At 41.4% G+C, this 27,582-nt stretch overlaps 1 protein-coding gene across 6 annotated transcripts in view; it reads right to left on the bottom strand.

Moving 5' to 3' along the window:
* The window catches only part of LOC106587113 (PHD finger protein 21A), a 50,124-nt gene extending 23,012 nt beyond the window's left edge, over positions 1-27,112 (bottom strand). For 4 of the 6 annotated variants that reach the window (XM_014175131.3, XM_014175125.3, XM_014175130.3 and 1 more), the window contains exons 1-5: positions 26,852-27,112; positions 21,016-21,071; positions 17,538-17,636; positions 16,283-16,315; positions 15,425-15,490 (exon numbers count right to left, since the gene is read on the bottom strand). In XM_014175131.3, the coding sequence (XP_014030606.2) occupies positions 15,425-15,490; positions 16,283-16,315; positions 17,538-17,636; positions 21,016-21,057 (240 nt within the window). In that variant the 5' untranslated portion in view covers positions 21,058-21,071; positions 26,852-27,112. The remainder of the gene's footprint in view (positions 1-15,424; positions 15,491-16,282; positions 16,316-17,537; positions 17,637-21,015; positions 21,072-26,851) is intronic. The other 2 variants (XM_014175126.3, XM_014175128.3) reach the window with 2 other exon arrangements.
* Positions 27,113-27,582: the final 470 nt, after the last annotated feature.

Here is a 27,582-nt window from a genome sequence, read left to right as displayed (position 1 = left end):
TGTTACACCATTTGAAAGATAAACATCTCCTTAATCTAACCACGTTTTACGATTTCAAAAAGGTTTTACGGCGAAAGCATAAATTTAGAGTATGTTAGGACAGTACATTTACAAGAGTTGTGTGTAATGTTTTGTCAAGTCAAAGACAGGGTCACCAAAACCATAAAACCAGCTAAAATGATACACTAACCTTTTACAATCTCCATCAGATGACACTCCTAGGACATTATGTTAGACAATGCATGCATTTTTAGTTCTATCAAGTTCATATTTATATACAAAAACAGCGTTTTACTATGGCATTGATGTTGAGGAAATCGTTTCCCTCCAATAACCGGCAGTCAAGTCAGCGTCACAAATTAAATAATTAAAATTAGAAAACATTGGTAAAATATTATATTGTCATTTAAAGAATTATAGATTTACATCTTTTGAACGCAATCAACTTGCCAGATTTAAAAATAACCTTACTGGGAAATCACACTTTGCAATAATCTGAGCACTGTGCCCAGAAAAATACGCGTTGCGATACAGACTAGACGTCATGTTGGGGAGATCTAAAATCGAAAATACTATGTAAATAATCCATTACCTTTGATTCTCTTCATCAGATGTCACTTCCAGGTATCACAGGTCCATAACGAATGTAGTTTTGTTCAAAAAAGCTCATCATTTATGTCCAAAAATCTCCGTCTCGTTAGCACATGATGTAAGCCAGCCGGACTTCTCGTCATGAACGAGGGGAAAAAATATATTTCCGTTCGTTCAAACATGTCAAACGTTGTATAGCATAAATCATTAGGGCCTTTTTTAACCAGAACATGAATAATATTCAAGGTGGACGAATGCATAGCCTTTTATAACGTATTGGAACGAGGGTACCCAACATGAAGTAGCGCGCCAGGTGTCTAATGGGACATCACCGTTCCATGGCTCTTGTTCGGTCAGATCTCCCTCCAGAAGACTCAAAACACTTTGTAAAGGCTGGTGACATCTAGTGGAAGCAATAGGAAGTGCCAAAATATTCCTAAACCCCTGTGTTTTTCAATGGGAGAGGTTTAAAGTCAATACAACACATCAGGTATCCACTTCCTGTCAGAAAATGTCTCAGGGTTTTGCCTGCCAAATGAGTTCTGTTATACTCACAGACACCATTCAAACAGTTTTGGAAACTTTAGAGTGTTTTCTATCCATATATAATAAGTATATGCATATTCTAGTTACTGGGTAGGATTAGTAACCAGATTAAATCGGGTACATTTTTTTTATCCAGACGTGCAAATGCTGCCCCCTAGACCCAACAGGTTAAGGCTTCTGAGATCTCTTTTGTCCAAGGCATGGTTCACATCAGGTAATGTTTCTTGTGAATAGCAAACTCAAATTTTGTGAGTGTTTTTTTTATAGGGAAAGTCAGCTCTATACAACATCTCCAATCTCGTCTCATTCATTGGACTCCAGGTTAGCTGACTCCTGGCTCCAATTAGCTTTTGGAGAAGTCATTAGCCTAGGGGTTCACATACTTTTTCCAACCTACACTGTGAATGTTTAAATTATGTATTCAATATAGACAAGAAAAATACAATAATTTGTGTGTTATTAGTTTAAGCACACTGTGTTTGTCTGTTGTTGTGACTTAGATGAAGATCAGATCAAATTTGATGACTAATTTATGCAGAAATCCAGGTAATTCCAAAAGGTTCATATACTTTTTCTTGCCACTGTATAATGAACAAAAATATAAACGAGCCAGGCCCAGCCAATCACACTGAGTTGTACCCCACAAAAGGGCTTTATTACAGACAGAAATAGTCCTCAGTTTAATCAGCTGTCCAGGTGGCAGGTCTCAGACGATCTCCTGGGCTGGAGTGGTTACACGTGGTCTGCGGTTGTGAGACCGGTTGGACATACTGCCATATTCTCTACAATGACGTTGGAGTCGGTTTATGGTAGAGAAATTAACCTTAAATTCTCTGGCAACAGCTCTACTGGACATTCCTGCAGTCAGCATGCCAACTGCACGCTCCCTCAAAATTGAGACGTATGCGGAATTGTGTTGTGTGAGTTTCTTGGCAAAGGAGAAACACTCACTCACAGGGATGTAAACAAATGTGTGCCCAACATTTGAGAGAAATAAGCTTTGTGTGTATAGAACATTTCTGGGATATTTTATTTCAGCTCAGGAAACATGGGACCAACACTTTACATGTTGCGTTTATATTTCTGTTCAGTATACTTTTAAAATGACTAACCTGCGCTTTATTGAATTTTTCCGCTACAAAGGAAAACCAATGGAATACTTAAAGTGCAAACACTTGATTTACCTTACATTGACAATGACCCTGGAACTGACCCTGTACATAGCTTACTTACATTCTTAATTCTATTTTATTGGTGTTTTTTGTTCTACTTACTTTTTTTTATATATAGTATTACTGATATTAACTACTGCATCGTTGGGAAAAAGAAGGCAAGAAAAGCATTTCACTGTACTTGGGCATGTGACAAAAACTAGGAACTTGAGTTTCTCAAGATAAACAGACTTATAAATGATGGCATCCAGTATCAATCATCAACATTCCCTAAGATGTATCTTCTCCCATAAAAGCCAGATCCTGTGCATCGTCATTGGCTTAAGGCCTGCTGACTCTGGCTTTCCTCTACCTCCATAATCTCTTCCTCATTTTTATATTTTAATTTTTATCTTCCTCTGAAACAGGATGAAATGTGAACGGCACATCTGGCGCTTCCCAGCCATGTGGAGGGAGGTCTGGTTGGGTTGGGGCCTGCCTGCCTCCGTCCAGCCTGCCTGCCTCCTCTCAGCCTCTCAGGTGTGAGGATTTATCCCCTTGACAGTCTCCCCTCCCCTTTTGTGCTGATGGTATTTAAACAGCATGTTGAGCCCTTGATTGAAATTCCTCTCACACTACCTCTTGCCTCACAGTCCTCCCGCTCTCTCTTCTTTCTCGCTATCTCTCTGAGCTAGAACTAAACCCATCACAGACACACATTAACACTCTCCTCTCGCTCCATCTGGGCAGATCCATATGACACATACAAAGCCTCCCTACTGCAGCCAGTGTGTGTAATTGTAACACATACTGGCATGTTTGCACATGCACGCACGCACACAAAGAACTACAGATTACATTGGGCTATCTGTACACACAGTAGCAAGGGTAGGCAACCCTGTTCCCAGAGTGCAGCAGCTATTGCAGGATTTTGTTCCAACTAGGCAACTGAACTAATTGAATATCTCAGTGATTGCCTAAATTCAACACACCTGGTCTTCCAGGTCGGTTTAATCAAAACCATGAAGTGCATGAGGAAGTCCCGGTGCCTGCGGAACTGCCTACCCCCGGAACTGCCTACCCACTGTTGCCTTTCTACCCTCTCCTCGGCCCCACCCGACATTTCACATTTTTGTTTTAACTCCTACTGGCACACCTGATTCAATTAGTCAACTAATCATCAAGCCTTTGACTAATTGAATCAGGTGTGCCAGTTTAGGGTTAAAACTCAAATGTAAAACATCTGGGGTGGGGAGAGGGTTGGGGAACCATGAGTTAGGGGGCTATTTCTGCTATGTCCTTTTGTTTCGCAACAAAGAATAGTGAGGAAGTAATAAACACCAGAGGATGCAATGCGTCAGCAACAACTATTCACTGCTCAAAAGACCCTAACACCACACGTACACACACACACACACACACACACACACACACACACACACACACACACACACACACACACACACACACACACACACACACACACACACACACACACACACACACACACACACACACACACACACACACACACACACACACACACACACACACACACAGTCAATTCAAAAGTACCAAGTGTCAGGTAGAGCTGTATTGTTTTGAGATTATTTTCACACCACAGCTGTCCAATGAAGTCAAGGTCATATTTTCACCCTCTTTCACGTCGCAACAAACCGACAGAGATTGTGCGCAAAACACTGAGAACGTGAGCGAGTGAAAGATGACGACACTTGATATTGATGAGACATTGAGTGCGACAGGAAAGGAAGAGCGCTGATCCTGTCCTAGCCTGACATCACGTAACTCCTCTACACAACCCCTTTTTTCCCTGTGCCTTTCATTATCACCCGTTACAGTTATAGTCAATTTCCCTAACTGTCAAACCCTCCGCTGCCAAGACAGCGCTCTTCACGGAGACAGAGTGACGAATGCATATTACAGTATGTACGAGTGTGATTTAAAACAAAACGCCAGGCCACCTCAGTGATTTCATACCGCATCGATATCCATCTGCCCTGTTACATTGTTACTTGACATTATCACATGACATTATTAGCTACATTATGAAACGATTGCTTGACAATAGAAACGGTAGACATTTCTTACAGAGAGTAAATCAAATGAATAAAGCGGGGGTCATCCCGTCAGTTTCATCTTCCTCTCACGAGAGCCTGAAGCTGAGGTTAAAGCTACCGTGAGATGGCATCATGGGCGGACAACAGGCGAATTGTGAAGGATCTGGGATCCTGGGATATTTACTATGCTGTTGTACGTTAAAGGGTAGTAATTCATATCAATTAGCTGGGGAGCGTTAAAGACAATGCAGCTTCTTTTTTATATTTCAGATAGGAGTGGAGACAAAGAGAGGTTGAACAAGAGGCCGGTAAGGAAATGAACCATAAGTCCTCTAAAAGCATACACAAGCATAGGAGTAAAAAACATAGAAATTGATCAATTACATCCGATAAACGTGCATAGTAGTAGCTAGTAGCGGTTTTAGGCGACATTCTGCCTTACTTAAACCTCTGGTAAAGCAGATCTACAGACGAACCTGCACATTTCTGTTTAGTGTCAAACAGGATACGTGTCACTACTATTAATGGAATCATGGCTGGCCACAGTACACAGCACTTTCACATGTTGTCAACCTTATAGCTAAACATAACCTAGCTCTACCCCCCCATCATGACCACAACACCATGAGCTAAAAACCAGGGAGGAAACAACAGTAAAAGCTCTACAGTCTCCTCATGAACACACACACACACACACACACACACACACACACACACACACACACACACACACACACACACACACACACACACACACACACACAGCCCCTGGCACAGTGCACATCACTGCCAGAATTAAGTATTTACTCAGCAACTACATGCATCATGGGGTAGGCGCTGCTCTCTTTTACTCAGTCAGTCTCTCAGTCAGCCACAGAGCACTGTGAAAGTGGGTTAAGCAGGTATAAAACCTCTTCTCTATCCAGACAGCACTGCTCCCTGCAGATACGCTCTAGTGGGGTGGGAGGAAGTGCAGGGCACTGAATACAAATCTACTTTCAAAGTACAATGTGCTGAACAATGTAAACTGCCCCCTGAGCAGGAAAAGGATTAGCATTTCCATGAATGTGTGTTTAATCTGGTTCATACTTAATTTCTAAAATCTATTTACTGAGTCCACCAGGAGCAGTGCTTTATCTGCTTTGATATAGATAAAGCAACTAATAGTATTAACAATTGGGTGATTTGTTTATTTTCTTCTAATATTTACAAAATAATTTAGACATTTTATTTTACCTTTTATTTAACTTGGCAAGTCAGTTAAGAACAAATTCTTATTTACAATGACGGCCTACCCCGGCCAAACCCTAACCCGGATGATGCTGGGCCATTTGTACGCCACCCTATGGGACTCCCAATCACAGCCGGTTGTGATACAGCCTGGAATCGAACCAGGGTCTGTAGTGACGCCTCTAGCACTGAGCTGTAGTGTGATTCATAATCTTTCGTAATTACCTCCAGCATTTCTTGTATGACACATACTGCAAATCCTTCTTAGTACAGAATAGGAAACAATAGAGCGGAAACAGAAAACAGCATCCATCTACCCACTTACTCAACAAGCTCATTGTCTTTTAGTCACCTTCAAAGCTTCTATAAAGCACATGGCACACAAATGTGTTTTTGGAGGAACTTTAAATTGAGTCAAAGACTTTGGCCTGGTCGCTTATTCAGCCTGAGCAAATGTTAATCTACCGAGAGAACGGTGACGGCAATTTTAAGTATCAGTGAACTAGCAGGTGGGGTCATTAGTTTTAAGAACACGCCAAGGAAAGCACACCCCAGGAGGTAGTATATGAGGCTCATTTCTGATTTTCACTGTATTAGTCAGACATCAAGGAGATTATCCCGGATTGTAGTTTTAGGTTTCCGGGGGCGGACAGAACAGGCCTGCAGTGGAATGGTGCGGGGGCATGTCTTAGCGAAACTCCTCCCCACATAGCTCCCAGAGAGCATGGTAGTCGGCCCCACTCTCCCAGTAACAGCCAGCCAGGCTGCACCCTTTCTCCTGCTCTCCTCCGGCCTGCCACAGTCTCCTCTCCAGACCACACAGCAGGGAGCATCTGTGTGGACGAGTGGAGCTGACATTCTAACACAGAGAGGCACCGTGCTGCTGGATTATAGCACGTCCTCCTGTCACACACACACACACACACACACACACACACACACACACACACACACACACACACACACACACACACACACACACACACACACACACACACACACACACACACACACTGCTTTCAAAACAGTGACTTAGCAACATGCTGCCACAGCACTTCTCAGGGATAGGGATTTTCTTTTCAGGCTTTGATAGACGCATTCTTCCCCCGTTAGCTTCTAAAGTGTTGAGGATGTCCTTAAAACGGGCTGTAGGGTAGAATGGAGGTGTAGCTACTTCACCAACCTTTGAACTGTAAGTGGGAGAAGTCAATGAGGGGGCTGGCTCTTTACTCTCCTCTCTGAGACGGAGCTAGATGTCCATGGAAGATGTGTCATCACTCCCTGGGAGGTGACCGGGAGGTCACTGACATACAGTACACCTGTACCGGCCACAAGTGCAACTGTAATCGCCCTACAAGTGCCAACAGAACAAAAAACGAAAAGTTCTAGCCAGCTGCTCACAAAAGGACTGACTCTTGTGCCAGAAATGACCATATGGCTCACCTGTTGCTAAGGAACAGTGATCACTGAACCCTGTGTAGACTGACTCCAACGCAGGTACCTAACACAGAGAAGAGAGTCTACCTGGTGGGCTGAATGTAATGTGAATGCTTCTACTGTGTGTGTTTTCAAGGTGTGAGGAGGGGAAAGTACCACTTTATGTGTGGTACAGCCTCAGAGTGTGGTAATAATTAAAAAGTATATTAAAAAGAGTCAGAATACTTCATTTGATGTATATTCAATTGGACATTACGTGAAACAATGCTTGTCTGCATGTTTTGCATTTAGAAGAGAGCAGCGGAGGACAACCATATATTGTATGCAGGAATTGTTTTGGTTCATTTCAGGGCAACACTGTGAGTCATCCCTCAACAACACTAAAGCACTTCTAGTTTTCAGCTCTTTTTATGCCCACCCTTCTCTCTCCTCCCTACCTCCTTCGTCTCTTTCCTGGGCACACAGCAGAGACACACACATCCAGACTCCACGCATGGAGGAGCAGCGGTGATAATAACTGGGCCTCGCAGCAGGGACTCTCGTTAGAGGCTGCAAATACAGCTCAGATTGAGTGCCAGATTATCCCTGCTGTACCAAGCCCAAACCAAACTTGCACCAGCCTAAGAACCAGCCCCAAGTAGTCCTCAACCATCACTGAAGTAGCCATAAAAACAGCCCTGCCCAAAAATGCCCCACCAGCAAATCTGTGTCCCCAGAACAATAGAAGGGCATAGCAAGTCTGTAAATCCCTTTACAACATCTTGATAATGTGTGTAACTTAAGAATAACAGCATTGACAATATATTCTTTCCTTGGCATCAATGGTTCTGTCCTTCCATTATCCTGCATATTATCATACGGTCTTTCTATTCCTCATGTTTTCACAAATGGCACAAGTGCAACTAGCTGATCAACAGCTGTGAGAATTTTACAGTGAGCCATAACGTCACTGTATTCAGTTCTGGGCAGGCCAGTTGAGACCTGCCCAAGCATTCATCGCAGTGCCATTTCTCTGGATCCACAGGGCTCCTCTCCTCATAAAAATGCCCCGTACTATTCAGACCATTGAGGCAGTCAAAGAAAGGACAGACTGCAGCTAAATCGATTCAATTGTGCCTCGTTTCAGTGCCATGGGTCATTATTTCTACAGTGGAGGAGCTCAAGGTGTTTTATTATCTCTGGGTGGGAGCTAGGGAGCCACACAGGCAGACAGGTATTCCGAGACAATAGAGCTTCCTCATTTAAAAGGAGAGCCAGCAGCCTTTTCTTCTGAATTCTGCAGGGCAAGTTGAATAGCACATCTCTTAAAAGAGGAAGGGAACCACCACATAGTATCATAAATACAGAATGCTGCAACTTTACTCCACTGCTTGAAACCTGCTTCAAAAAAAATATGGATAAATCCTGTGCCAACCCACAAAGAGACATAAGACACCAGCTCACTGACACACACAGCCTCCCTGGAGTACATTATTAGAGAAGGTAGGTTCAGCACTTTCTGCCCACATGTGTCCCAAGTTTATCAGGTTCAGGTCTGACCAGAGGTTGAACCCCTTTTATTCTCACAGCCATCCTCAGCAGTATGCCTCTCAAAAGCCAATAAAATGTCCTCTGTGGGAAAATGAGACAACTCTCTGACATCAGAGCTACCATAACGCTCAGAAACACAAGACAAGCTCCTGAGTCTCTACAAATCACAACGAAAAGCGACTTCCCTCTTCCAGAGTAAAAAGGATTTTCAGAGAAATATTCCGATTATTTACCTTTATTTCAACGGGGAAGTCATATTGAGACTAACGTCTATTTCACAAATGAGCCCTGCACTATACAAAAACAAGCACATACAACAGGGAAGTACAGATAAACATAACATATAGACAATATACACATTCACTTTTTAGTGACAGGGGGCAGTATTCGGAAATTCAGATGAATGACGGATATGCATATTATTAGTAGATTTGGATAGAAGACACTCTGAAGTTTCTATAACTGTTTGAATGATGTCTGTGAGTATAACAGAACTCATATGGCAGGCAAAAACCTGAGAAAAATCCAACCAGGCAGTGTGGAAATCTGAAGTTTGTAGTTTTTGAAGTGATTCCCTATCCAGTATACAGTGTCTGTGGGGTCATTTTGCACTTCCTAAGGCTTCCACTAGACATCTTTAGAACGTTGTTTCATGCTTCTACTGTGAATAGAGAGAGAATAAGAGGTCCTGGAAGTAGATGAGTGAGAAAATGACATGAGTTCAGTGGCGCGCACTCACGTGACAGTTAGCTGTGTTCCTTTTCTTTTTTGAAAACAAAGGAATCGTCCGGTTGGAATATTATGGAATATTTATGATAAAAACATCCTAAAAATTGATTCTATACATCCTTTGACATGTTTCTACGAACTGTATTATAACTTTTTTGACTTTTCGTCTGAACTTAACTGCGCGAGCACAGTGCATTTGGAGTACTCTACCGAACGCGCGAACAAAAAGGAGGTATTTGGACATATATATGGACTTTATCGAAACAAATGAACATTTATTGGGGAACTGGGATTCCTGGGAGTGCATTCCGATGAAGATCATCAAAGGTAAGTGAATATTTATAATGTTATTTCTGAGTTTTGTTGACTCCACAAAATGGTGGGTTTGATTTCGTCTCTGAGCGCTGTACTCAGATTATTGCAGTGTGCTTTCGCTGTAAAGTTTTTTTTAAATCTGACACAGCGGTTGCATTAAGGAGAAGTGTATCTATAATTCTTTGAATAACAGTTTAATATTTTATCAACGTTTCTGATGAGTATTTCTGTAGATTGATGTGCTCATTCACCGGAAGTTTTGGGAGGCAAAACATTTCTGAACATTACACGCCAATGTAAAATGGGGTTTTTGGATATAAATATGAACTTTATCGAGCAAAACATACATGCATTGTGTAACATGAAGTCCTATGAGTGCCATCTGATGAAGATCAAAGGTTAGTGATTCATTTTAGCTGTATTTCTGTTTTTTGTGACGCCTCTCCTTGCTTGGTAAATGTCTGTGTGGTTTTTCTTGTCTCGGCGCTGTCCTAACATAATCTAATGTTATGCTTTCGCCGTAAAGCCTTTTTGAAATTGGACAATGTGGTTGGATAAACGAGAAGTGTATCTTTAAAATGGGATATAATAGTTGTATATTTGAGAAATTTGAATTATGAGATTTTTGTTGATTTGAATTTGCCGCCCTGCTATTTCACTGGCTGTTGAATAGTGTGTCCCGCGGGTGGGACGCTAGCATCCCACATTTCCTAGAGAAGTTAAGATACAAAACACATTCATTTAAAACTAACACATTCTTCATGATACAAATCAGCTGTCTGAATTGTCCTAGGGACTTCAAAGCATCCAATCAAAACATATTTTGGAGATTATTTGGAGGGCTTCCTGCACAACTGCAAAAATCAGACTGTAGCCTTGTCACAGCCCGGTCAGTAGTTGGGGCAATTGCATACGTAATAGTATCATCCACATATCGATTAAAATGCAAACATTTTAACAGATTGACCAATAGCATTTGTATAAATAGTAAAAAGAACAGGTCCTAGTATCAACCCCTCGAAATGCAGGGCAGTTTATTTGAAATCCAAGAAGTGATGTTGAAAGAACTGCGCGGTAAATCCAGATTATAACACATCACACCGACACATAGACACAGTACTGAGAGACGAGTGACGAAAAAAACCTGTAAATTTATATATATATATAACACACACACACAGTAAATGGGGGACAGGGGGGAGTTAGGAAACAAATACAGGAATCAATAAAATAATTGACATTTTTAAGGGTTTTCAACTGTGCTAAAGACAACCCCAGTTCGAAATCGATGGCTGGATCATTGCAGCATGATTTATAGAAGCACAGCCTGGCTGCTTCCATAGCCGCTGTGGGGTGACATCCCCAGAGTTGAGCCTTTTCATTAAGTGAGAGAGAGTTTTCTACATCTTTTTAGTCCACACAATGAAAACTGCTGATGTGTGGAACTGTAATAGTCTCTTTCAGGACATTGTTAACTAAACGGTTTCTGAAAAAGTTTCTCCACTCATAAAATAAGTCATCGGTGCATTATGGGGGCCAAGCGAAGGTCCTAACAAGAACGAATGGTATATAATGACCTTTTTCAAAAGCTCGTTAACAAAACAATGAAATAATGATTTATAAGTTTATAAGCAGAACGTCAAATGCTGTGTTACACAGCTTATCTGTCAAGATTGACAATTATATTCCTCACGAGCTTTGCAGTATCTAACTCCCAATCAAGCCAGTCCAGCAAATAAGTCAGCTAGAATCCTCTCGAACAACGTGAAATACTAGATGAAAACAGCTCAGGTCCATGAAATGGCTTCCAGGTTTCTCCACACACAACCAACCTGACCTTCAGTCAGCGCTTTAATATTTCATTCCTTCCGGTTATAATGCAGTGGTGGAGGTCGTGTGGCCAAAAGCACACTGGTGTGACTAATTTCAGCGGAAAATCCTCAGATTGAGTTTTTGTCTTTCACATAGTACTAGAATGAAGTGACCCTCTCAATTTACCTTTCACCACTCCTACCTCTATTCATACAGACAACGAATAGTTTAGTATGATAAAAAAAATGTAAATGCTCTATGGATATAATCATCTAATCGTTCCGGTCATATACGCTACACTCATCTGACATCGACTCAGTGGAGGCCCCACACCTCATAGAATATAAATCATCTGCTAGTGTGAATTTACAAAAAAACTCTTTTAAAAATTCATAGCTGAGCTGCTGAAATACTTGGCCTGAGCAGCCTGCCACCCTTGTTAAATGAACCTGGTATTATTCACATTCCGTCAGCAGGTGTCCCTTTCAGCACCGGGCAAGAGACAGTACTGAGAGTGTTATGCCTGAAATGCCCGAACTGTGCGATGTAGAAGGGAGTTGTAGAATATTGGACTTTTTGAATCTACCGAGTTGGGACCCGTTCCAAAATCGACCTGGGGCTTTCCCAACCTGACCCAATATGCATAAGATAAATTTTACAATATAGAGACCAGTTCCAAACGGACCTGAGGAACAGCTAGACTCGTTCCGTATAGGCCTGGTTGGATCCAGACCCGGTTCGACCTGGGTGAGGGAAGCAGCAGAAAAATAACATTTTAAACTACTTTATTAACCGGAGCTGATAAAGCGCAAGGGAGAGGAGGTAGAGAGAAGTGACGCTCTAGCAGGGGCCAGTGCTCTGTGTGTAGGCTACTATGAGTGTGAGCGAGTGACCGGGGAACAGGGAGGAGGAAGGGAGAGATGAGAAACTGCAACCAACCAAGCCGGCTCACACTATTGAAGACTAATAGCTGCCATAGCTAGGTTATTTATATGATTACGTAGTACTTGTCTTCAAAACGGGAGAAGCTAGTTAAGCTAGCTAGCTAGGCTAATTGAGGCTGCACATGCGCTTTCCCGTCCTATACAGTTACTAACAACAACAACTCCATTCATAATATAGTAGTAGCAGCCTACCTGTTGGCTCTAGGTCGTTGTAGCCTATCCTTTTCCTTAAACTTTTAATGAATCTTCCAATGAATAGATATCTCCTAACTTTTTCCCCACACAGAGGCTCAATGACTAGCCTACTGCCGCTTTGATGGCTTATGATTGGCCAACAACAACAAGCTACACGTGCCACGTACGTGAAAAGCAAATAGCAGCAGCATAAATTATACCATTTCTCTCTCACTCTCTCTACTGCAGCAGTTGCGTTCAAAACTATATGGGTCCTTCTGGAAAAGTCAGTTAAAATTACACATACCCGAGACCCGTGACAATCATATCAGATCTGACCCGTGACATTATTTCGAATTCTGGATCTGGACCCGCTTGTGTATTTGGGTACAGGCCCATCCCTGATCAGTTACCCATCCCTGATCGAAGTAGTTGATAATTGGTATTCAACAGTCATAAAAGTATGCCTTATTTACTTTTATAAACTACTAAAATAGTGATTTTGTCATAGTATAGGCAGCTCTATAGCGATGACTTGGAATGAAATAATAAAGTCATCAAATAAAACCAATGTAATATACACAACAAATATTTTATTGAAGTAACATAAGGTGAATAAACGATGGGTAATAAGTGATAAGTAGTAATGGGTAGTCACTACCATCATGGGACTTTTATTCATTGTTTTATTCTGTGTTGTTAAAGGATTCAACCCACATAATGCATAGCGCATTTAAATGTTTTAAATAATTCAATCGAAACCGAAAAACGTAATATATTTTTTTTTTTAAATAATCGAACCGAAACCGAACCGACCTCATAAATCAAAAAGCACTAACCGCTTAGCACTAATGCACACACACACACACGACACCACACACACAATCCAGTAACAAATATATGTCAAACATGTTTCCCTTAAGGAGCCTCAAGGTGTTGAGCAACTTCATGTAAGTTAAATAATGAAGACATCGACTCCATGTAAAGTGAATACAGGAGAGACTGCAACAGCAGCGTTGTATTAATAAGCATATCTTGAGGGGGTAATAAGAATAGACTGAGAAAGTGCACTGCCACAAGCAGTGTCTGGATAGGACTATGGGGATGCAGGTTTGATGCTAATTCCAGTAAAATACTCCCCTTGATTCTCAAAGAACAACTCTCAAATCGGTGTTAAACTTCTTTTCAGATCAGATACCCATGCATCCACTGCGAGTATGTTACCAAATATTCTCATAGCATAACCATTAAACAAACATAAAGCTTAAGGGTTCTCAAAACTAATACAGTAACACAGACTCAATTAAGGTACAACAAAAGCTTCGGCCTCTGCACAAATACCACGGCAATTATTTTCTTTTGAAAGTGAATCCAGGCCCTTCCCAAACAGCATTTAAATTTGACGTTTTAAAAACCTCTTTGGTTGAGCCGACAGAGGGCCTAGACTAGAGAGAGGACGATCGATAAGTGACAGGTGGAAAGAAATGGGACACTTCTATAGAAATCACACCCCTTCATTTAGTCTGTAAAGAAAATGAGACACCAGGGACATTGTAAACAGAGCTCAATAGAAACCTTCATCATTCCCAAGACTTCATTAAACCACAATAACAGGGTAAGTATATATACAGCAAAGTGGTTAAGAGGAAAAACAACATATCTCCAAAAGTTTCATTTGACTCAGTTCAAATCACCAAAACAAAGCCTCTTACAATAATATGTTAATGGTTGGTTGAGGGGCAAATTCACTAACACTAGCCTGCATGCATGCCAGTTGTACTTGTAAGTCAATAACAAATATACTGTATATACTGTACATTAGTGGTGGAAAAAGTACTCAATTGTCATACTTGAGTAAAAGTAAAGATACCTTAATAGAAAATGACTCAAGTCAAAGTAAAAATGTATTAGTATCAGTAAAATACTATTTGGGTAAAAGTTTTAAATATACTTAAGTGTCAAAAAGTAAATGGAATTGCTAAAATGCACTTAACTTTTAAAAGTATAAACCATCTCAAATTCCTTATATTAAGCAAACCAGATGTCACAATCCACTTTTTTTTATATTGACGGATAGCCAGGGGCACACTCCAATGCTCAGACATAATTTACAAATTAAGCATTTGTGTTTATCCGCCAGATCAGAGGCAGTAGGATGACCAGGGATGTTCTCTTGATAAGTGTGTGAATTGGACCATTTTCCTGTCAAAATGTAACGAGTACTTTTGGGTGTCAGAGAAAATGTATGGAGTAAAATGTATATCATTTTCTTTAGTATTGTAGTGGAGTAAAAGTTAGCAAAAATATAAATAGTAAAGTAAAGTACAGAAAAACAACTTAAGTAGTACTTTAAAGTATTTTTACTTAAGTACTTCGCACCACTTCTGTACATAGGTCCTATAAACTGTTAAAAGTCTCAAATGACTCTTATCTCTACCTATCCCATGGTTGTCAATGGATGTGAATGTTAACAGCTTCACAAAGAGTGGTGCTTTTTAGCACCATGAAACTGGATCAGTCAGACACCTGCTCTAAGCCCCTAGCCTGAAGAAGGAGACAAAACCCAACTCAAAGTGATCCTAGGCTCACACCCTCAACTCTACAGAAATCATCAATCACATGCAGAAGCATGCAGGACTCTTAGATCTGCCACATTGACTTGTCTAGGCCTACTCTCCAGAAAAAGGACAGAGAAGAAGAAAAGAAAGAAAGGATAACTCTGACAGGAAGTGAAAGTAGGCCCTGTCATGTAGAGAACCTCTAGCATTTCAATACACCGTGCAGTAATGTAAAACTGGTAAAGACCTTGGTGTGTGCCAGTGTGATGGTGTATGAAATCCCAGACCCCCCCCCCCCCCCACTCCCCTCTCCTGTTTCAGTTGCCTACCTGCTGCTCACTTAACGCTGTGATCTTGGCTTGAAGTTCATGGAGCTGCTTCTTCAAATCAGCATTCTGCAAAAAAAAAAAAAAGAGAGCAACAAGCCTGTTATAGCTCACTTACACATAGCTGTGAAGAATTGTTCATTCGTGACAGCTGAGTTGGGGTTTGCGTGTTATGTGGGGAGCGTGCCAAGCTCTGGGTGCTGTATTTGTGTGTGTGTGTGTGTGTGTGTGTGTGTGTGTGTGTGTGTGTGTGTGTGTGTGTGTGTGTGTGTAGGTGTGGTGTAAAGATCTGAGACAGCAGCTTTAACTAGCATGAAGTCCAAGTTAAAATGACTGAAAGAGTAATCCACTCCCCTCACGTCACTGGGCTGCCACGGTTGTCAACCACATGAGGGGGAACTCAGAGTTGGGATGTAGGGACACCACTGAAATGTGGGACGGGCTGCTGCTGCTACAGCACTGAGTCCTCATAAAAGGGCTGCAGGATGATAAAGTACGGTGGGCGGATACTACAGAGAGAGAAGAGCTCTGGGGAGTTTTCAAGGCCGTTCTCAAAATTGACAGAGTAAAGTAAAAAAGAGGTGGAATTTGGAACAAATCAAAAATCTCTGAGCCCCAGTGACAAGGACGTCATATCTTAACTTGTCTTTTTTTCTGGTTTTCCTCTTAGGCTGTTTTAAATCATATCTTTCAACTGTGTAGATTTTGAGTAATAGGGATACTACATTCTTTCAAAAGCTTGAAAACCTCTGAAGAGACGGAACTGTTCTGTAATAATGAAACTAACGTCAACCCCAAAACATATTGTGTATTTGGGCCTAGCTATCTGGTACAACCACCTTGGTGACAGGAGGGGCTTACCTGTGGATCCTGTTTCATCTGGGACACTAGTTTCTGCGAGAGAGAAATCATAGAAAGACACACAAGTTATTAACAACCACATAACAAATGCATTGATACACCTAATATATTACAATGAGAGAGGCTGTGTCACTTGTTCCTAACGTCATATGTTTCTTAATGGTTTGAGGAAAATGGTTTTGCAATAGGTTTTTACGTTTCTTGAGCGAACGTTCCTTTTGCTCGCCCCACTTTTAACGTTGCAGTACCCAATGCATTCTTGTTGTCACAGCCATACAAACTGTAGACACAGTGGCCCCCAGAGGCACCTTCCAATACTGCAACCTTAGAGCACATTCATGGCTCCCCACTGTACAAAACATTCCTAGACAAACACAAGGAGGTTCATGCTCAACTGAATGGGCCACACTGGGAGGTACATTCAGTGGATGCGAATAGGAACATCATACTGACTACACTGAACATGTGGGTCTCTCTAATGTGATCGCTCTCACAGTAATCAACACATGCCCTGTTTGCATTTTGCTATAAGGAGCACATCTGGCTGGTGATAGCTGTGCAACGATAAGCTTTCCTCATGTTTCTGGTTTCCGTATTTGGGTTGAACCAGATGGAGGGTATCATGCACCAAACCTCAAAACAGAAACATTATGGATGGCACAAAAATACAACAACAAAAAAGACTACAGAGTACACATAAACTTTTAGAAAAAAAGGGTTCCAAAAGGGTTCTTCGGCTGTCCCCAAAGGAGAAGCCTTTTTGGTTCCATGTAGAACCCTCTTTGGAAAGGGTTCTGCATTGAACCCAAAAGGGTTCTACCTGGAACCAAAAAGGGTTCTTCAAAGAGTTCTCCTATGGGGACAGCCGAATAACCCTTTTAGGTTCTAGATACTACTTATTTTTCTAAGAGTGTAGAGCATACAGGATGAAGTATATTTTTCTGACCCAAACCCGACACTAAACCATACTTAAAGGACAATCACTGAAGGGAGAGGCAGGGGGAAGCAGAGTAGAGAAGGAGGTGGATAAGCTGACAGATAGGATGAGTCTAAGGAGGAAGTATTCATGGAGCAGCCTGAGGGCAAGTATCTGATGGAGGGTATGAACAAAAACCCAACCACATTCTGTCGCACAGTTGAATGTGCTACCAACTTTCCTCCCGAAACACTTCTGATGATAATTTCCAGGTTAATCGAGTAAACAAATGGTGGTTAAAACGGCAGAAAAGCAGAGAGATGCATAGTCCATAGTTACCTGGTGAACTTGTATATCCGCTTTCAGGGCCTCTTGGAGGGTCTGTAATTCCATCATTGATCCCTTCTGTCGGAAGCTCAGTCCTGGACAGCTTTCAGCCTGTTCAGCCAGGAAGAAGAATATTTATCCCTTCATTCAACAGGAATACTAATATGTCAACATAAAAGACTTGTAACAGTGAAATCAAGTTGTGCTTATAACAAAGCAATGGCATGGCATCAGGCCATAGAACACTAAAAATGTTGTTGTTATCCATGTTATCTTTTATCTACTTTTTAGGTGGATGTTAATGTAGACATTTCCAAAACACTTCACACTGAAGTACACTTAATAGGATTTACAACATGTTTGTAAGTAGTTTATAAGCATTTAATTATTTGTTTATAAACCTACACACACACACACACACACACACACACACACACACACACACACACACACACACACACACACACACACACACACACACACACACACACACACACACACACACACACACACACACACACACACACACACACACACACACACACACACACACACACACACACACACACACACACACACACACACACACACACACACACACACACACTTCCTTAAAGTTTAAACAGACAATTATTTTTCGGTTTCCCATTAAAACAATATGAAAATTTACTACAATTTCATGTGAATTCACAATGCAGCTGTGCTGCTGCCAGCAAAGGTTTGGGTCTCACGGTGCGTCCCTTTCAGATGGGTAAGCGTTGCACCTGTGAACTACCATTACTTTACCTCAATTCCACCTCGCAAAGTTTCCATTTCACCACCTTCTCATTTAACTGCTCAAAGTATTGCCACACAGGACTTCGCTGCTGTCGCTTGCCATTCTCTGCCATTTTTCCAACTGTTAACGACGATGACGTAGTGGTGGAGAGTCGACTCCAAAATAATTGATTCCTCGACTCCTTGCATGTCGACTCCCGGCGTTGAGTCCCATTTCCGAGTGTCAAGATTGTGACTGCTGAATTGGGGTTTGCGTATGCCAAGCTCGGGGTGCTGTGTGTGTGTGTGTGTGTGTGTGTGTGTGTGTGTGTGTGTGTGTGTGTGTGTGTGTGTGTGTGTGTGTGTGTGTGTGTAGGTGTGGTGTAAAGATCCGAGACAGCAGCTTTAACTAGCATGAAGTCCAAGCTAAAATGACTGTGCACGCCGTTTTCCGCGGGACGAGTGTTTTTTTTGGAACGGAGGAGACTGATTAGTTGCCGTACTTCCGAGAACAAAAATGCTTGCAACTTTCAAAGCGACCTAGAGAGGGACAGTGTGAGAGGGGAGGGGCACAGTATAGGCAGGTCGGACACCAAGCAGACAAAGTCAGTGCACTAGGCAAACTAGTGCACTAGGCAATCAAAAGCTGCATCTCGTAATGGTATGCTGTAACTCGCCATATCTTGGGTTGCAATGTCTCGCAATTTCAATAAAGCAGGGCCTATCATCAATGAATAGGCTAGGATATTCTACACACACTTGCATCATTAGCAGAGAGAAAGAGCAGGCAAGCCAGCGTGAGAGAAAGAGAGAAGGTATGCATACAGTGCCTTCGGAAAGTATTCAGACCCCTCAACTTATTCCACATTTTGTTACATTACAGCCTTATTCTAAAATGTATTTTTTTTTTATGTTACTTACCAATTTAAACACAATAGCCCATAATGACAAAGCAAATAAGGTTTTTTAGAAATTTCTGCAAATGTAAAAAAAAAGAAAAGAATGGAAATACCACATTTACAAAAGTTACACAAGTATTCAGACCCCTTTACTCAGTACTTTGTTGAAGCACCTTTGGCAGCGATTACAGCCTCGAGTCTTCTTGCGTATGACGCTACAAGCTTGGCTCACCTGTATTTGGGGAGTTTCTCCCATTCCTCTCTGCAGATCCTCTCAAGCTCTGTCAGGTTGGATGGGGAGCATTGCTGCACAGTTATTTTCAGGTCTCTCCAGAGATGTTCAATTGGGTTCAAGTCCAGGCTCTGGCTGGGCCACTCAAGGACATTCAGAGACTTGTCCCGAAGCCACTCCTGCGTTGTCTTGGCTGTGTGCTTAGGCTCGTTGACCTGTTGGAAGGTGAACCTTCGCCCCAGTCTGAGGTCCTGAGCACTCTGGAGCAGGTTTTCATCAAGGATCTCTATGTATTTTGCTCTGTTTATCTTTCCCCTGATCCTGACTAGTCTCCCAGTCCCTGCCGCTGAAAAACATCCCCACAGCATGATGCTGCCACCACCATGCTTCGCCGTAGGGATGGTGCCAGGTTTCCTCCAGACGTGACATTTGGCATTCAAGCCAGAGATTTCAATCTTAGTTTCATCAGACCATAGAATATTGTTTCTCATGGTCTCAGAGTCTTCAGATGCCTTTTGGCAAACTCCAAGCGGGTTGTCATGTGCCTTTTACTGAGGAGTGGCTTCCGTCTGGTCACTCTACCATAAAGGCCTGATTGGTGGAGTGCTGCAGAGATGGCTGTCCTTCTAGAAGGTTCTCCCATCTCCACAAAGGAGCTCTGTCAGAGTGACCATCAGGTTCTTGGTTACCTCCCTAATGAAAGCCTCTTCTCCCCCGATTGCTCAGTTACGCCGGGCAGACAGCTCAAGGAAGAGTCTTGGTGGTTCCAAACGTCTTCCATTGAAGAGTGATGGAGGCCACTGTATTATTGGGGACCTACAATGCTGCAGAAATGTGTTGGTACCCTTCCCAAGATCCATGCCTTGACACAATCCTGTCTCTGAGCTCTTCGGACAATTCCTTCGACCTCATGGCTTGGTTTTTGCTCTGACATGCACTGCCAACCGTAGGACCTTATATAGACAGGTGTGTGCCTTTCTAAATCATGCCCAATCAATTGAATTTACCACAGGTGGACTCCAATCAAGTTGTAGAAACATCTCAAGGATGATCAATGGAAACAGGATGCACCAGAGCTAAATTTCAAGTCTCATAGCAAAGGGTCTGAATACTTATGTAAATAAGGTATTTGTTTAATATTTTTTATACATTTGCAAAAAATTCTAAAAACCTTATGGGGTATTGTGTGTAGATTGCTGAAAAAAATATTATATTTAATCAACTTTAGAATAAGGCTGTAACGTAACAAAATGTGGAAAAAGTCAAGGGGACTGAATACGCACTGTATGTCTTGGTTATCTGTATCTTTCAATGTTTTGTCTTGCATGCCTCGCAAATTCACCACAGCAGCCTAAAGTTCACCTCTTCCTCTCTGGTTTTATTTAAATGACACAACTTTCGAGGCCTTTTTCCTGCCTATTGTCTAGTTAGGCTATAAAAAGTATAAGAATATGTTGTTTTGTGATAACTGCACTGTGATTTACATTTTTCAGTTATTGTTTTTTCTTAATGTTAAGGATCCCAATTGCATTTAAATGTTCACACCCCTAACACACACACACACACACACACATCCACACACCATAAATGTTCATAGCTTTACCTTCACACAGTCTTCAGTTTTGAACACCATCCAATTTTGCATTGAGGGGGTGGCAGCTGTGACACAAAGAACAGGCAATCAGATAAGCCACTCCACTTAAATAATGTTGCAGTGCGACGTCCAGCAGCATGTCATAGTGTGGGCTTTCCTAACCCACAGCAGGGGCCCAAAACACTTGCTGTCCACTCTCTCTCCTTTCTCTGTAGAGCCCATTCAAAGACTTCAGGGCCCAAGGCTACTCCACGAAGTCATTCGATTGTGATATGCCAGGAAGATTCAGCATAATGTTTTGGAATAGTATTTTTCTGTTTTTGTTTTACATCATCTACCCTCTGCTCTCTAGGCCTGGTTGGGCCTTTAAAGTATTAATAGTACATTAGACCATTTTCTAGTCTAGAGTAAAATGGATAAAACAAATGGAGTATTTTTTTTTAGAAAGACAGTTTGATAATCGTTGGCATTTAAATCCAGATCTTGATGTTCTGTACAACTTATTTAAAAGTAACCTACTGTTTTCTGATGATGAACTATAATGCTGAGAAAATAAAAAGAGATGAATGTGCAAACTCCCCAAAACATCCTACTAGTTTTGTACACTGTGTGTAAGCAATTCATAGAGAGTGAAAACTGGGAAAGAGAGCGAGTCAAATCACAGCAGTGTTACAGCCTCCCAGCCGGCGGATTGATTTCCGGCCAGGGCCTTTTGCCAAGAGAACAATAATAACATTGGGGCCATTACATGGGCTTACCACCTGGCTGAGTGGACTGGTTTCCTCCCTCTCCCATTCTCTCACTATCTCTCTCTCCAGTTCTCCTCATATCCTTCCCTCACTATCCTTGAGAACATGCCAATTTCAGGGGAAGGGGGTATATAGGTAAAACACAATCCAGGTGTACATTAGTGATGGGGGAATACGATACAGTTACAAATCACTAGGCAACATTTATTCGGGGGAAATAACTGTATACTGAAGCCTGCAAATTAGTTTCATTTTGTTCAGTAGGTAAATATTTATGACTTTTTTTGGTGCTGCTATACAGTGGCTTCGGAAAGTATTCAGACACCTTGACTTTTCCCACATTTTGTTACGTTACCATCAAAGATTGGGCCACGAACAAAAACATAAACAACAGTGCAAATGCATTTAATGCATGACATTTTTATGTGCAAATAGCACTTTTATTTCCATGGCTGATCAAAACTCATTTTCTCATGCTCTGTCCTGTCTCTCGGCCGCAGACAAATAGTGAGCAATATGTTTGGAACATCAAATCGCAATGTCGAATTGCAATACATATAGAATTGTGAGAATCGCAATACATATCATATCGGGTCCCAAGTATTGTGAGAATATCGGAAGGTCCCTGGCAATTCCCAGCCTTAGTGTACATATCAGGAAGCTGAGCTACTACCTATTCAAATAATCTAGCAGAAGTACACTGCTTTTTCATACTGTAGGTTACTAACAGTCTGTAAGGGTTCTAGTCATTTCAATTATGGAAATAGTCTATATCCCTTGATTTAGAAGAATATGACTTGTTAATACATTATCAAAACCACTTAGTCCATTGTTTTTGATATCATAGAAAACTTTGTAAACTATTTTGTATAGCTTCAACTTATGTTTCAAAAAACGTTACTGTATGTCGCTCTCATGGAATGTCATTGCTTGAACATCATAGCCTACAGACATATAATAAAAAACGAGTGCTATTTGCACATAAAAATGTAATGCATTAAATGCATTTGCACCGTTGTTTATGTTTTTGTTCGTGGCCCATTCTTTGATGGTATGCACAATTATTAGAGTGAGGGTTAGGACAAAAATCAAAATCATCAACAGTTAGTTACTTTATTTTCTAAAACCTGTACTTTTTTGCAAAAATCCTTGAAATTGTGCATGATACTCATACTAATGTTAATACTATATGTATAACAGTTGTAGGCCTACCAACCTGGACTCAGGGGTATACGTAACATAGTAAATGTAAATCCATAACACTCCAATTAGCATGATATGTTTCATTTCATATGATACGTATTAATTTGTGGATGTCCATCATCCATTTCATATGATATGTTACGAATTACAATTTGTACGATATGTTGCGAATTGCAATTTGTACAATACATGTTACAGATTGCAATTCGTGCAATCAGGGGTTGGAACCTAAAAAAAAAATCGAATTGTTTCATTCTGAGCAGAACCATTATTTAATCTGTATAGGAAAGTTGTTAAGAACAAATTGTATTTTTCCATAACATCATGGTTTAATCATAACGAAAGACAAGCACAAACACGGTGCTGCCAGTCACTACAGACAGACCAGTGTAGAGCAAGAGGGTGAAGGAAGCTTGCCTTGAAGCGCTAGGCATCTTGTTGTTATAACATGCATTATCTGAATTAGGCCCACAGAATTATACCTACAGAGGAGCGGCTTCTATGGAGGAACTTTGAATGTCTTTGAACTTCCGATTTGGTTTAACGTTGGACCAGAGCAAACGTTAGCTAGCTAGCTAACAAGCTTGTGTGTGCAGACCAGCACTAGAATTAAAAACTCATCTTACCTTTTTGTAGTTAGTTAAATACAATGTGAAACTTGATAACTATAGTATCCTTAACTAGCATTGAAAAAGTTAATCCATTCTTCTATAATTAAACATCTCTCCATCATTTCTGAATCACGCTTGTAACGTCGTCAGTAGGCTACAGTAACCTATGCTTCTGAGAGGGAGGGGAAGGTAGCCTACACACACACCCACTGGCAGACAGAGTGAGGGCTTTGCATAGACACTTTGTTGCGATTTTTGGGGGACTGGAAAAAAATGTCAGGGACATAAAATAAATGTTATTAACCGGGTCCCAGGCTTTTAAAATAATGGTTCTGTTCCGGAACAGTATAGATCACTTTCATTTTTGGTTATGTTCATCAAATAATTTCATTATTTTATGGTTTTATGGTTTTCGGTTGTGTTCCCTGAACTGGTTCCAACTCAGATGTTACGAATTTGCAATATGTATGCTATGTTACTAATTCCAATTTGTTGTGGCTAACATTAGCTAGGTGGCTAAAGCTAACATTAGCTAGGCTAAGGGTTAAGGTTACCCATACGGAAAAATAATGTATTATAATATACATACACTCAGCGGCAAGTTTAGGTAAACCACCTCGTTCACGAAATTTAGGTAAACCACCCCGTTCACAAAGTTTAGGTAAACCACCCCATTCACAAAAATGGTTTGCTCCTACAAACAGTGAGTCACGTGGCTGTGGCTTGCTATATAAAGCAGGCACACAGGCATCGAGGCATTCAGTTACTGTTCGATTGAAGGTTAGAATGGGCAAAACGACTTAATGACTTAAGCAACTTTGAGCATGGTATGATCGTCTGTGCCAGGCGTGCCGGTTGCAGCATCTCAGAAATGGCGGGCCTCCTGGACTTTTCAAGCACAATAGTGTTCAAGGTGTTATTTGAAAATGGTGCGACAAACAGAAAAAATCCAGTCAGTGGCAGTTCTGTTGGCGAAAACAGCTCGTTGAGAGCGGTTGAAGGAGAATGGCAAGAATCGCACAAGCTAACAACGCACAACTCGTCAGTCCTTGGTACGGATGGGCTACTACAGCAGACGACCACACCGGGTTCCACTCCTATCAGCTAAAAACAGGAAGTAGCAGCTCCAGTGGGCATGTGGTCACCAATACTAGACAATTGAGGAGTGGAAAAAATTGCCTGGTCCGAGGAATCCCGGTTCCTGTTGCGTCATACTGATGGCAGAGTCAGGATTTGGCATAAGCAACATGAACCCATGGCCCCATCCTGGTTGGTGTCAACAGTACAGGCTGGTGGCGGGGGTGTAATGGTGTGGGGAATGTTTTCCTGGCAAACGTTAGCTCCCTTGACACCAATTGAGCAACGTTTGAACACCACAGCCTCTCTGAGCATACCCGGTACTAGATGGGTGCTAATTAGCTAAAATGCTAATGCTGTCCATGATGAGATTCGAACATGCAACCGTTGGGTTGCTAGACATTCGCGTTATACGCACACCCTACTTTTGTTTTTGCCTTAAGTAACCTTCTGTCTTTATTAACAATACCAAACGTGGGGCGGCGCACAAATGACCCAGCATCGTCCGGGTTAGGGCATGGTTTTGTCGGCAGGGATGTCCTTGTCCCATCGCGCTCTAGCGACTCCTGTGGCGGGCCGGGCGCATGCACGCTGGCACGGTCGCTAGGTGTACGGTGTTTCCTCCAACACATTGGTGTGGCTGGCTTCCAGGTTAAGCAGGCATTGTGTCAAGAAGCAGTGCAGCTTGGTTGGGTTGTGTTTCGGAGGACGCACGGCTCTTGACCTTCGCCTCTCCTGAGTCCGTATGGGAGTTGCAGTGATGAGACAAGACTGTAACTACCAATTGGATACCACGAAATTGGGGAGAAAAGGGAGGTAAAAAATTAAACAATACCAAACGTAACATATCATATTAATTTGGATTTCCCGTATTTACATTTACTATGTTACGTCTAGTCTATGAGACCAGGCTGGGCCTACATACTATTAGATCAAATGTTATTGTCGCATACAAATATTTAGCAGATGTTATTGCGGGTGTAGCAAAATGCTTGTGTTCCTAGCTCCAACAGTGGAGTAAGGAGTACAACAATGAGTACACTGTAATTCCACTGCACCTGTCTAAATACATGATGTAAAGTGGGGCCAAACATGAACGTGATGCAAAACTGGAAATATAAACTACAGATGGTTCGACTTATACGTCCTACTCCTAAAGTGGCCTACTGGACACGTCACTGCACCTGTCTGCCACTCAATCAAACTAAGAATAAGGGCCTCGATTAAGAAAAACTGATACAATATCAAACGTTCCAATCTCAGCCGTTCGAGTGGAATCGGGCCTACAACTGCCCCCACTATTTCACCAGCTAGGCCACATTTATTTGGGGGAAATAACTGTATAGTGAATCCTGAGAATTAGTTATATCTTGTTCAGTAGGTAAATATTCTTATTCTTTCTCAGAGTATGCTAGTATGTAGGGCACCAGGAGAAACTATCGAAGTCCACTTGATGCAAGCATAACTAAATTAGCTAAAGATCATTACGAGCTGGAGTTCTTCCTCCAAATAGCAAGTTGGTTGTCCAATGAGAATCCGCTTAGTTATTTTATACTATTAACTCAAATATCACATGGTATAAACTTGAAACATAAATGAACTACGCAAGAACAGGAGATGCGTATGTTATACCTCTTTTGGGATAAAATACAAGAACTTGTGTGATACGTTTTTTCTTTTACGTGAAATGGTAACCTACTCAATAGCATTCACTAACGCTTTTGTGGCGCTATTACGTGTTACTCGTCGCGAGACAGCGTTCCTTTACGAAAAAGAAACAGAGGGCAAGCAACAAAGCATTCGTTCAACTAAAAAGCAGACAAATTGACTTAATAACATAGACATCTGAAATGGATGACTGTCCGGTAGTTCGTTACACAACAAAATACATTATAATTGTGCTTTGAAATTCTTTGCAAACGGTGTTTTTATTGTATAACAGAGGCGTAAAGCTTAGCGCAAGTTAGAATCAGCCCCTTTACGCACTACGTTCAATGCCCTCCAATAGCAAGGCACTTATAAAATATCACCCAACTCCTAGAATATGGATATATGAACAAAACGATTGCTCAGCGACTGCTTTCCTTCGACTAAAATGCGAATACACTTGATCTAAAACAACAACATTAATCAAATAATAAAGAGAGTAGCAGAGATGAAAATGAAAGTTCTTATAATAATAGAAAGATCCCGAGATGTTCTTACCCTCCTCTTTTACTCACTTGAGCAGCAGCCAACCCTGCTCTTCTCACACAAATTATTTAAATAAATATTTACAAACACCGTAGTACTTCTTCACCGAAAAACGCCCAGAGCGTGTATTTATCCACTTAATATCCAAATACACTCCATTGCATATGATGTGAATTTCCCGATAATTTTTCCCACTATTTAATTTGAGTATAAAGAGAAAAACTGAGATACAGAACAAGAACTCTTCGTCAATCTCATTCACCCCCCTATCCTGAGCACATTGCACATCAATGCGCGTAGGAAGAGTGAGCGAGAACGGGGCAGGGAAAACTAAGGGGCACTTAGCACAAAACAAGTCACCAATGGCTCTGATTGATTCAATAATACAATTAAAGTATTAAATCGTTTCAGTATATTGTGATTATATGCATAAATACAGATTAAATCGCATTTGGTAGAGGAACTACTTTATGTGACGGTGCGGCGAATTTATTTCACTTTGCCTAAGGAACGGAGGTGATATGCCTCCATTGCCTAGGAAAAAAACCCGGATGTAGACTTGATGAAACGCTTCGTATGTAAAGTAACAGACCACTTTCACGAATTGTCGGACACAATTACCCCAACTCTTTGCAATGATATACCACATTCAGGAGCTTTGATCATAGTCAGACAGACAAAGACGTACAAATCAGACATTGTTACTTACAAATGTGAATAAATGTACAGTTAGAATAATTGAG

The sequence above is a fragment of the Salmo salar genome, chromosome 26 (genome assembly GCF_965601325.2).
Source record: "Salmo salar chromosome 26, fSalSal1, whole genome shotgun sequence".
Taxonomy (NCBI): Eukaryota; Metazoa; Chordata; class Actinopteri; order Salmoniformes; family Salmonidae; genus Salmo; species Salmo salar.
This window is presented reverse-complemented; position numbering and strand designations above follow the sequence as displayed.